The 13,036-nt window shown below is 30.6% G+C and overlaps 2 protein-coding genes across 2 annotated transcripts in view; both read left to right on the top strand.

Moving 5' to 3' along the window:
• Positions 1-707: 707 nt before the first annotated feature.
• LOC126832809 (guided entry of tail-anchored proteins factor 1-like) lies at positions 708-2,670 on the top strand. Its single transcript, XM_050563780.1, has 4 exons — positions 708-965; positions 1,274-1,439; positions 1,513-1,580; positions 1,653-2,670. The coding sequence occupies exons 1-4, from the start codon at positions 876-878 to the stop codon at positions 1,842-1,844; spliced, it is 516 nt and encodes a 171-aa protein (XP_050419737.1). The 5' UTR covers positions 708-875; the 3' UTR covers positions 1,845-2,670.
• Positions 2,671-11,220: 8,550 nt separating this feature from the next.
• The window catches only part of LOC126832856 (fibroblast growth factor receptor 3-like), a 58,780-nt gene continuing 56,964 nt past the window's right edge, over positions 11,221-13,036 (top strand). Inside the window, exon 1 of the mRNA XM_050563872.1 lies at positions 11,221-11,652. Coding sequence (XP_050419829.1) covers positions 11,571-11,652 — 82 coding nt within the window. The 5' untranslated portion in view covers positions 11,221-11,570. The remainder of the gene's footprint in view (positions 11,653-13,036) is intronic.

The following is a 13,036-nucleotide window of genomic DNA, read 5'->3' as shown; positions in this document are numbered from 1 at the left end:
CAAGTGCTCTAATTGTAATTGAGTATCTAATAATAAAAAAAAAAATAATAATAACCAATTATTTATAGGCAACATAATAATTATGGGTTTGACCGAGCTAAGGTATAGAGATTTTACAATGTTAAGTATTTAGCATTTGTTTTACCTTTCACAATTAACGATTGAGTTCACTAATTTAAATAATAATAAAAAACTACGTGTTTAAATATATTTGTATTAGGATTAAAAGTAACGATCGGTTTTATTTTTAATACTTGTACATTTAAAAACGTTTGAGGGAATAAAATGTATGTATAATAGGTAAGTTTTTAAATTAATAACATTTTACTAATTAGTAGTATTTCTACTCACTATTATTTAAAGTTCTTTAAAATACCGTTGTTCTTCGCTGTTTAGGTTTTTTTTTTATTTGAAACGTTTTCTATTATTCATTTAACTATTAATTTAATGTATGTGTATATTTAAAGAAATACATCGACCTCGGCAATAGTGGGTTTTATTTTAACAAAATATTAGCAAATAAATAGGAATTTTTTTTATATATTAATAGAAATTCGTAGATATTCACTATTTAAACAATAAAATAATGGCGGCAATTATCGAATCAAACATAATTTGATAAGAAAATGGTGATAACACGAGGTAGAGATGATAACAACTTTCCTACATTGTGAGTGATAACAAAACTGGAAAAGTGATAACGGGTGTTGTTGGAATTTTGCATAAAGCATTTGGAAATTATTATACTAAATAATAAATTGCCCCTCTCTGTTTACTGTTTAGCACTTAAGTCTTTACATATAAATTAAAAAAATGCAACGCCAGTGTTCACGCTTCTTTGTCGTTTGATTTGATTTTAAGTTTTAACAGAATTTATGTTAAATTACATTGTAAATATGAGTTTGCTCGTTTGGTCCATTCTCATTAGTTTTAGTAACGTGTTATTGTTCAAATACATTCCAAAGGTAAATATATAATGTTATCATATTGATCTGCGACGATTATTTGGCTTTATTACTTTTATTCGGGTTAGATCGTCGGCACAACAAAATTCTGATCTGGACTACCTTCGATAAATAAAAAGACATACATAACCTGTTGAAATCGAATTAGGTTATAATCTAGTACAGGATATTATGTTAATTAGATTTACTATTTGAATAAGTTATACATTGTTTATATTTGCGTGTCGATTGTATTATCAAAATGGAATTCCCGAAAGCGCATTGCGTCGATTCTGTTTTACATTTATGTAATTTTACTTGTTTTCCAGATAGTTTCCATGTTGTTGGATAACAATTCAAATAACTGTCAGTTGACGGCAGCTATTTCATCATTACAAAAAGAACAAGACGAAATTTCCATAGTTCGTGAATTCGCCAAACACGCGAAATTACAACGAAAAATCAATAAACTCACGGAAGAGTTGAAAAGCCAAGGTAAGTTTGTAGTGAAAATCAAAAATCCAAATGTATTTTATTTAATAAAAAAAATTGCGTTTCCAATTTTTAGTGAGAAACAATATGACTAAAAAATTCAAGATGAAGTTTATTTGCAACATATTGTTGTACGTCCTATCCGTGAGTATGATTTCATAACACAAGTAGTCGCGATAAACCAAACGCAACGATTTATTAATTTTTTTTTTCCAGGGCGTTTCTAACGTTTTGTTCGTGAGCTACAACTATAGACGAGCCGTGGTGAGCGAGTTGCCAGATTGGTTTTCACCGGTGTCGTGGTTGATACAATGGCCTCTGACCGAAGCGGGAACGATGAGCTTCTTTTTCTGGTTCGGCGTGACCAACTGCGTGGCCAGACTCGCCACGAACAGTGTACTGTTATGAGTACGTGCACAACTTGACAAAAGCAACAACAATAGGGTGGTGACGGCATCGGTATCCGTCTGGGGGAAAAAAAACATGTTATATTGCCAAGAAATTTGTCGATAGTTTTGATATCACGTTTGAGCATGTAATTGAAAATCACCGGGAATAGTTTCTCGTGTTGAAACAAAATGTTGTAAATAATGTTTTCGAATCGTATTTTATCTGTCGCAAAAAAAAACTACACTAAAATATACTCCGAAAGTATTAACGCGACTTTTTGACGATTCGAAAACTTTGATTAAACTTTTTTTTCTGCATGTTCAATTTTGTAAATTTTGTAAATAGTAATTTAAATTTTGTTGTTTAGTACAAAATATTTTGTATATTACTAAGTTGTTAACACGTCCGTTGGCGCAAAAAAAAAACCTCATAAAAGTTTTTTATTTTTCACATTTTATTCCACAATGAAGAGATAGCATTTATAGATCATTTTCATCAATCTTAGGTGATTTTTTTCCTCAAAGTATACCGAAACTTTAGAATCGTTAACTTGGTGATGTTTTTTTTTGTGTCGACGACGATTGTATAACGTCGTTGGCTATACCGATCTGAAGTGAACACTGCTTTCGATTATTGTAACTATAATAGTATATTATTAACTGTTTTCTTTTTTTTTTTTTATAATAAATCAATTGGTTATTATTGTTGTTGTCTATAATATTGTTGTTACGCATTGTTTTCATGTATAATCATAGTACGCATTATACGAATGTCAGTCTATTTAATGTTCTGTTACGTCTTAAGCGAACCAGCTACTAAATAAATTTTAACATAAGCAAGTTTAAAATTCAGTTTTAAATACAAACCGAACTAACATTAAGTATTTTCTTCTAGAAAGTGTCTATATTAGTTTTTTATTCAAACGCTAAAAATAAATAACTTAAGATTTTTGAAAACATAAACTGTTACGTCGTTTACAGTTTTAAATAAACTCGTTATCTTAAAAGTGTTCAAAAATATGTAACTGATATACTTAACTTATTACATTTTAGGTTACTGTTGAGTCTTGCGTTATGTTATCCGTAAAATTGTATTCGAGCCTACGCGATAAACTGTACACGACATTATTTTAAGAAAGCTCGAATTGATTTATCGTACAACGAAATGATCGTCCGAGTTACTTACGACAGAAATAATTGTTGTGAACTTCTTATTATTTGAATATTATTCGTAATAATATTATTATACTTTGTGAAAATTGTACACAATTAACCACATTTTAGCCATAGTGTCCTATGTGGTTTTTAAATTTTACGTGTAATAGTGTATCGAAAGGGTTAACGAAGCTAATTTCTTTATCGGAATGGATACGATCGTGGTTGATCATAACTTTTTACATTTTTTTGCCTAGTAAACTACCTTTCGGGTACGATTACGCAGCTAACTGAAAAACAAAATATGTAAAACAACTAATACTAATATCAACAAAATAACTTGACTTTTTCACCCCTAGAACGGTATTGATTATTATTTATTACTATTTCGGGGTAAATCTATTTTTCTGAGATGTTTGTCTTGGATTTTCATTTGTTGTTGTTGGCAATGCTAGCAATATTAGTTCAATAACGTTTTTTTTTTTTACATTATTTATTTCTACTCACTATTTAAAGTTCTTTAAAATACCGTTGTTCTTCGCTGTTTAGGTTTTTTTTTTTATTTGAAACGTTTTCTATTATTCGTTACGCTATTAATTTAACGTAAATGTATATTTAAAGAAATAGATCGACCTCGGCAATAGTGGGTTTTTATTTTAACAAAATATTAGCAAATAAATAGGAATTTTTTTTATATATTAATAGAAATTCGTAGATATTCACTATTTAAACAATAAAATAATTGCGGCAATTATCGAATCAAACATAATTTTGATAAGAAAATGGTGATAACATGACGTAGAGATGATAACAACTTTCCTTGATTGTGAGTGATAATAAAACTGGAAAAGTGATAATGGGTGTTGTTGGAATTTCGCTTAAAGCATTTGAAAATTAACATACTAAATAGTAAATTGCCCCTCTCTGTTTACTATTTAGCACTTAAGTCATTACATATAAATTCAAAAAATGCGACACCAATTCTCACTATTTTTTTCCGTTTGATTTGATTTTAAGTTTTAACAGTTGGTTAATTAAGACATAGTCTTGGCTGGGAATAAAACCGATTGGATTTTGAAACAAAATAACTTGACTTTTTTACCACTAGAACGGTACTATTGTTTATTATTTATTACTATTTCGGGGTAAATCTATTTTTTCAGATGTTTGCCTTGGATTTTCATTTGTTGTTGTTGGCAATGCTAGCAATATTATTTCAATAACGTTTTTTTTTTTTTTTACATTTAATCATATTATCCAATAACCAACACAATAGGTATGCCCTGCCTTCGGAAATGGCAATGTTGTATTATTATACAAGTACTAATTAAAATGTATGTTATACCGCATCATGATCAGGTGTATTGAGGTGTTGTTTTTTTTTCATGAAACTTGTTTTGCCTGCAAGTTGTGTTCTAATTTATTTATTTTTTTGTAATTTTTATATGGGTTTTCAAATTTAATGTGGCTGTTATTATCTGCACCTCGACTATTGTGTGTGTGTGTGTGTGGGTTGTGAGATGACTACATATTGTGTGTAGTTAGTTATGTGTATTTGAATTATTAATACATTATCAACATTTACCCTTGGTTGTGGTTGGTTTTGAACGGTGTAAAACATAATCGACATTGTATTTTTTTTTTGCATATATTTGCCCCAAGACAAAAACTCCTACGGTCGTTGTATTGTTTTTGGTGGGTCATCTTTGTACCTGCATTGCAATTAAAATCGTCCTCGGTCCACATTTATATAATATGGGCGTGATGTTCGATTATCTACATTTAGTTTTTAGCTTTAACTCATCCTGGTTTATATACAGGGTGTTCCAGCATGAAAGGTAAGTAATAGGTGACTGGATATCTGGGGGACCGCCAAATAAACCCCCCCGTTTTTTATTTTTTCGATAAAATTGAAAATTTCGACAGTTAAGTAAAAATATAATGACTTAAAAAAACAAAAAATTATTCCATGTTATTCAGTGCAAAAAGCTCACCTTAAAAGAGGGGTCACATCGTTTTCAGTCCCTTTCGGCCCCTAACTAAAAAAATGATAAGAGAAAAATGATTAGAATAAATGATAAGTGATAAAAGATAAATGCTAAGACATAATCACAGATATATATAATAAACTAGATTGCTAACTAGCGATAAGAATTGAAGCCGACGGTCCGCCATTCTGGTGGGATTTATGGGTGTTATCAATGCAAATAATATATATCTGTACATATTATTCTATCAATATTATATATAGATATATATGTGATTGTTATAAACATATATTATTCTCGCGTGATAAGGTTCTAATTCCCACCGAAATGGCGGAAAGTGGCTGCTTCAAACTTCTCTATTGGTGGCATGTACAGTTAGCAATCTAGTTTATTATATATATCTATGGACATAATTGACAAGAGATAGGAGCTAAATGATAAGAGATTAGAGATAAATATTTAGAAACAAGAGATAATATATTAGTGATAAGAGATAAATGATTAGAGACTAGAGGTAAGAAATAAATGATAAGAGCAGAGTTAGAGGCTGAAAAAGACTGATCTTGAGCATTTTAAAGTTCTACGTTAACCAGTCGTAGGTTATTATTATTACTATCGTATGGTATATAAGTACAAGCAAGCAAATAAAATTAGTAATATTAAAATTAAATAACATGAATAGTTTTTGGTAACTGTAGATTGAGTCATAGGTAAAATACACACACACAGACTAGTTAGAAACTTCAATAAAAAAACAAAATTAATAAATTATCCTATTAAACGCTGTCTCCTAGTGTTGATTGATAAATTACAAAAAAAAAAAAAACCAGCACATACCCAGATTGTACCTTTAGAGATAAAGGTAATATAATTAATAATAATCTTTAGTCTTAGATTTAGGTACCCCCTATTAAGATATTGGCGTCTAATGTAATTGTTTTGATTTACAATATTGGCTAATCGAAATGACCAAATTATAGCCCGACCTTATTACACATTTTTAATTGAATTTAACGACTGGATTTAATGTGCCCTTATGGTTTTACGATTTAAATGCTCTATTTGTGTAATTGCCAATTAAGCAACTATAGAAACATGTATAATATATACTCTATTAGGTACCTAGTCAAATAGCATCAGGCGATTGGGTGTAAACTAATTGAAAATCATAATATTATATTTGTCAATTAAAATGATATTCAATCGTTATTTAAACTTGCCATCTCTGCATGATTCTCTATTCCCGTTCTGTGTGCTGTTGTAGTATTAAACTGGGTACAGTTATATATAGACACACTTATTTGTGTTACCCAACGCGACACATTTTACCGGTTGTTAGGTTATTACAAGGTTAATGCATAAGAGGCTGGAGACATTTTATTAACCGTGTACAGTCCAAACTAAATACAGCATAAAAATCAGAGGTTATAGCAAAGTTCGGTCAAAGCAGCTGTTAAATCTGAATGTGATTTTATATCAGTTCAAACCAGCAGAATAGTTTAAGAAAATGCTTAGATATGCTAATCTGTGGACCCCACTATGGTCATTTCTTACTGTGCAGGTTTATACTTTATACACTGTGCTTGTTTAGGCAGTACTTGGTTTGGACTATACTGGTTTAAACTATACTTGGTTTAGACTGTAGGTAGTTTATACTGTACTGGTGTCAACTGTACTTGGGTTGGACTGTATTGATATAGACTGCAACTTGATTTAGACTGTACTTGGTTAATACCTTACTAGGTATAGGTTCTACTATAGGTTCCATATTACATATAATTCATCTCTAAGCTTGAATAGTTACTATATTATCTCAATTACTCAGTTATGTGCACTTCAAGGGCCAAAATAGCTATTAAACGGGCTCGGAAAGAACCCATTTGTTAAGGGGCAAAATATAGGCAATATTTGACGACAATCATTTGAAAACATACTATACAGACTTATAAATGTAAATAATTGTTTAAGTAGCTTAATATACAATTTCGATATAAACAGTATTTTTTTATTAGCTAGTTTTGGGTTGTTTTCATGTTAAATATTTAATAAAAAATATGAATTAAAAAAAAAAATAATAAATTAGCGGGAAAAATTGAACGATACAATTTTGTGTCTTTGCATTTGACTGAAACAGACTTGAACACATACTTTGAAATTGCCTATAATAGGTATTTGAAGTTTATTCAAGTTTTTCGGTAAGTCTTATTCTTACAGAACGACTTGAAATCAACGAAGACCGTGTGATAATAATTCAATCATCGACCAATTTGAATTCATTATTCATTTTCAACAGATAACAACAACTAAAAACACATATGATCATATTATTTAAAAAAAAAAACTAAGCTTTACTTTACTAACCTAATGTTTGTAAAATGCATTCTAGAGAATTTAAATTGAGAGAAAAAGGAACTCCTAACTTAAACGTACTTGATTTCTAATTTAATTTGTGTCTTGTTAAAAACGTGTTTAATTTAATAATATTTGAACATATTTTCTCCATCTACCAGTACTTGGCTTGTGTAAGTCAATGATCAATCATCTATGATTGATGAGTGAGTTCAAAGGTATCTACTACCTGGGTCTAAAATGATATATGTCTAATATTATAATATAACATTAATAAAAAAAAAATTATTGATGTGTTACTAGTGCTATTGTAATACTATATTAAACATGTATATGCAATTTTGCTAAAATCTAGCAAGACAACTAGTGTGTTATTTGTTTTAATCATGTTTCTAGTTATTAAACCAACTACTATATATATAGTTAGAGTGAAATGAACCCCAACCGTTATTTTAAATTGTTCATCAAAGTGTATTATTTTGGTGTTTAACGGTTTAACTGTGTTCCATGTGTTTACCGTGTCAGGTGTCTCATATTGTTCACTGTATATATTATACACTTTGAATTAGCTTAGATGATTTGGCATATATATAGACAGAATACTTATGGTCGATTTTGAACTATCATCGTGGATTTATGTCATTCCTTTCTCTATGTGTGCAAAGTTTGGACGGTGTCGCAAATGAAGACTTCGGGTAATACATGCAACACAATCTAACAATAAGATCCATACGATCCTATAATTATGCAATCCTATAATATATGCACATAGGCATCGGTTTTCAAAATAAAATCCACCTAATAACGTCGAGAGAATATTTTTACACACCTCGTAACTGTTTAATGTATTTTGCATAAAGGATGTTTTCTATAAAAAAAAAAAAAAATATATATATATATTGTGATTCACAAAAATATAATATACTTTTATCATTGACAAAGATATCTAGTGAAATTCGTTTGGATGGATTTTATTTGGAACTAACATTATATATTGAATGAACAATATTATATGATGATAATCCATTTTGTTTTCTTCAAAAAAAAAAAAAAAATATAAAAGTATATTTACTTACTTGTATCTCATGTGTTACACGGTACGGTGCATTATTGTATTATTATTTTGCTGTTATGTAAGTTTGAAAAGTTTAGAAAAACATGTTTGTATTTATTCATTTTTAAAATACAATCATTTTCTGTAAATATTCTCATGAACGTTCTTTTCATGATGTATACATTATGTTATGTTTATTATGCGTTACTGTATATTATTATAATAATAATAAAATAAAATATACAGTTAAAAAAAAAAAAAAATATATATATATATATATATTTACTGTTTGCACAATACCAATGTTGAGATTTTTAATGATATGAATGAAAAAACTAGTGTTTAAAATTTTAAATATATATTTTGATGAAATTAATCGAATAACTGTTACTATTTTCTGGCCGTTATACGATTTGAGTACAACTATTGTTATACTTAAAATGTTATATATTTTTTTCACTATAGTCATTAAGAATTTCATTGGTCTTAAACGTATGTTGTTATGTCATTAGTATATAAATTGTACACAATAATAGTGCAGATAAACAAGGTAATGTTTTTCACTAGTCATTTTTTAATCAATTATTTGCTCGACGAAGTCTTAACGTGTAAAGCTATTAAATTTCAATTACATTCGCGCGAAAGTTAAATTATTAAATGTATATTAGTAAAGTTATATTAGCAGTGGTTAAATGTATTATGTAGTTTTTGGTGCACATGCCCGTTGAGAGTGTAAGAACACAACTAAAAGTTATTTTTCTACAATTTGGCAATGTATTTGGAAGAAAAAAAAAACGTTTAAAAATTCACTGTGAAAATATAAATTAAGATTTTTGTTGTAAAAACAATACTCTAATCTTAACTAATTGGGTTTGACGCAAATTAGCTTTGAAAACCAACAGTGTGATCATTAATTTTCTCGATAAAGATTCTAAGTGGGTTTTTAGTGCTGATTGGGCCAAACTTTTTACTAGTGTTCTCCACTGGAGGTTTAAGCACAATATATACTTATAAATTATAACTATGGTGGTCTATGAAAGTATCTATTCAGTGAAGATTTAATATAGTACACAATTTAATTAATATCAGAAAAATAATTCTAGTGTAGATTAAAATAAACACATGAACTAACATGATATATTATAATTTATTTATATATATGTTTATATACATATACAGTAACAATTTTAAATCGAGAATAATATACTAAAACCGTTGACTGGTTTTAGTTGACTATTTTTTAAGTTATTGAAGTTTCAAGTTAAGGGCAGTTAACTTTAACTCTATGAGACCATTGCTTGTGTATTTTAAGTAAATAATTTTTCTAACCCCCCCCCCCCTTTTCATTCATAGAATAGTTTATTCTATAATTTATAGAAAAAGTTACATACATATACATTGTTTAATTTTTTCACTGCATTTTAATTTTTCACAATAAGCTGATTTTATTTGTAGGTACAGTTTACCTTGTCTCGGTACGATCAATAAATCAATAAAATATGGTGAAAAAATTAAAAATAATATCGGCTGAACCGTTTTCGAGTTGACTTGACAGCTCTTTTTTTTTAATATGATTATTTTGTCATCTGAAAACAACGTTTGTCGAGATATTTTGTGTTTGTAAACTTGCTTGTAAAAATAACAAGTATTTAGCAGTGGCGTACATTCAATCTTGTTCTGGGGGGGGGGAGGGTAAAAAAAATAACACTACCTAACCAGATATTTCAAAATGATAAGCAATTTTTTTCCAACAAATTAAGTGATTTGTTGGAATATTTTTCCGAAAAAAAACTCGATAGTTCGATTTTAAGAAAAAACGAAATTCCTGGACTTATAGTTCCGAAGATATTTTAACTCTTGCTTAGATGTCCGCCATTCCACCACCTTCTCCTAATTTAAAAGTACAAAATGACATTTTATATTTTTATCTTTGATAAAATTGTTAACTCCAAATTAAATACTTTGAAAAAATAATTTTTATTTTTACTTATACATTTTGTGTTTATTTAGACTATTTTGAACTGGGAGAAAAAACGTTTTCGAATACGGTTTGAAAAAACGTTTCTTTACATTTTCTTTACACGAATAAAATTTCGGAAATTTCTTTTTGCCCATCTCTGATAATATATTAATAAAAATTAATAATCACAATAGTTAATATTGTGTTATCAGTTATGTGTACATCTTCTTAAATAGTTTACAGTAAACTTTTGTTTATACTATTAAATGCTCACACGCATATCTATTCTTATATTAAACATACGAATTTACAATCATTTTATATATTTTATTTATTTTTCTAGCTAAATAGCTAGAAAAAATAAAACAAATATGTTCAATATCAGAATAGGTATGCGTGTGAGCATTTAATAGTATAAACAAAAGTCAAAACTGTACAAAACACTTAACAATTAAAATATAATTATTAAATTATTATTTATTACATTTATTTACTTCATAGAAGTAACATTGCAACAATTATACAATAAAAACCTATAATATATCACTTTTTCACAGTTTTTTTCTCGGCTCTGGGGGGGGGGAGGGGTTTGAACCCTAAAACCCCCGCACGTAAGTACACGCCACTGTAGGTGTATAAATTATAACTTGTGAACTCATATGCATATTCTCGTGAAACAGATATCAAATTTTTCTGTGAAAGTATGGCCAGAAATGTTGTGACGCTTAAGAGTTGCATTTTTTTTTAATAGCTATCTACACAGATATATTCCATAACGCGTGCCCGACCGATTAGAAGAGGTAGGTGGCGCTGGTACTGCCGAAGGAGGCCTTGCCGCCAAAACCGGTGTTCCTACCGTGTAAAAGTAGACTTGTCAGTTGGTCGGCCACAACACAGTCGGTCGGTACTGGTGTGTGTGTTTTTTTTAAAAATTATTTTTCGCCCAAAACCGTGTGTCGTGTATCGAATGTTTGTATTTTCTCGGCGCCCAAAAGATTTGCCAAAGCACAAACCCGAGCAATGGGTTAGGTAGATACGGGAAATAATCTGGAAAAAAAAAAAAGTGCGCTGTTGTGCGCGAGTGCTGCGCGTTTCGATAAGCGTGTGCCATGCGAAACGGCAAAGGAAATATTAATTATAATATCCGTCGGATTCGTGTAAATTAATAGTGTTTTTTTTTTTTGTATACATCTTAAGAGTTGACCGCAATGGATACGAGACAACACCGACGACCTTAAGATGCAACTCGCGTGCGGCCTTTGGTGCGGAGCCTTCGTCTTGTTAGCCGTGTCCGCCGTTGCCGCTGCACAACTCCTTAAAGGTGAGTGTTTTCAATTCCATCTTTAATTTCGATGATTTCACATTTAATCGGAATTCGACGAGGCAAAATTGCACAAGACGTACGTTTGTACTGCCCCCCCCTCATTGAAATCCAAAATATAACACATACTGTATACTATTGTTTCAATGGGTAACGATCAATAGTCATAAATTATAAAAAAAAAAAAAACATTACATTGTTTTCCAGTGACGAAATATCTATTAGTTGACAAATTGATTGATTTCCTTGACAAATTCTTGGGTACGCCGTTTTTTTGGTTTAAGCACTTGAAGGTCTACATAATATGGTTGTCGTTTAAACTTTTGTTGCCAACACTGCGGTTGGTAAAAATGTATACTTTATAGACGTCGACTGTTATAGGGACAAAGGTCTTAAGGGTTTCGGCCGTTCCCAAATGTCTGCGGGCATTAAAAATATTCAATTAAACTTTTACACGTCTCCTCGAAAAATCATTCTGGTTAATGATTTAAAGTGCACGGTGGTTCTCAGTGTCTATTCGCTGATTTAGTAGAGCGTTTATTTTTTCTTGCGAAATTCACCGTCCGGTTTTCTGCGGTTCTTCCGAGATTTTTGAAATGGTAAGAATTGAACGCATTCAAGCAGGCTGGAGTTGTATGCTGGAGTTGTATTTCTTGGTTCCCGAGTCTCCCTTTTTTTCCATTGAACTCATCTCTGTTCAATCTCGAACCGCCACCGAACCAAATACCGACTGTACATTTTTACTGACGAGTTTCAAAGGCTATTAAACTCTGGGCCCATTTTGTTGTCGTTGCTCACGATTTTCCTAAAGAAACCGGACAGACTCGTGGACGTGCTGCGCCGCCGTCGTCTATTGATACACATTCACCGTGGGAGTAACGGTCGGCGAGATCTATTTAAGGTGTACATCGTTTGTGTGTACAATAATAGACCAACTGTACACAATGATGGCACTACGGTGTTTGGACTAGAAAGACCGGACACGTCAAGACGGAATCGGATTTTCGCAAAGAATATAACAAAAAAAAAAAAAATAAAATGCATTAAGAACTGTTAAGTCAGCGCACGACAAGCGTGTGTGTGTGTGTGGACTCTGTGTCGAGTAAATAGAGATTCTCTTGGAAAACCTTGCACGGCCTTCTTCTGGTCACGGGATAACGGAAAGAATGGTCGGTTCTATTTTATACACAAATAACATCATATCTGCTATGGGTATTATTATTATTATATGCAAAACGACCGACGTGCCTGGCCGTACGCTATACTTACCTTCACAATCGAGCCGTTTTAAATTAGATGCAAAGTGCAGCAGCAGCAGCAGCAGCAGGTATTGTGTGTACCCTGAATCGGTTTTATATGTTGTACGCGCACGTTCGAATAAGGA

This window comes from Adelges cooleyi, unplaced genomic scaffold, assembly GCF_023614345.1.
Source record: "Adelges cooleyi isolate 19-005CV unplaced genomic scaffold, UGA_ACOO_1.1 ACOO_flye_CR_arks_rails_tigmint_CR_PRNA_167, whole genome shotgun sequence".
NCBI lineage: Eukaryota > Metazoa > Arthropoda > Insecta > Hemiptera > Adelgidae > Adelges > Adelges cooleyi.
Note: the sequence above shows the minus strand (reverse complement) of the source record. Positions and strands in the feature narration are given on the sequence as shown.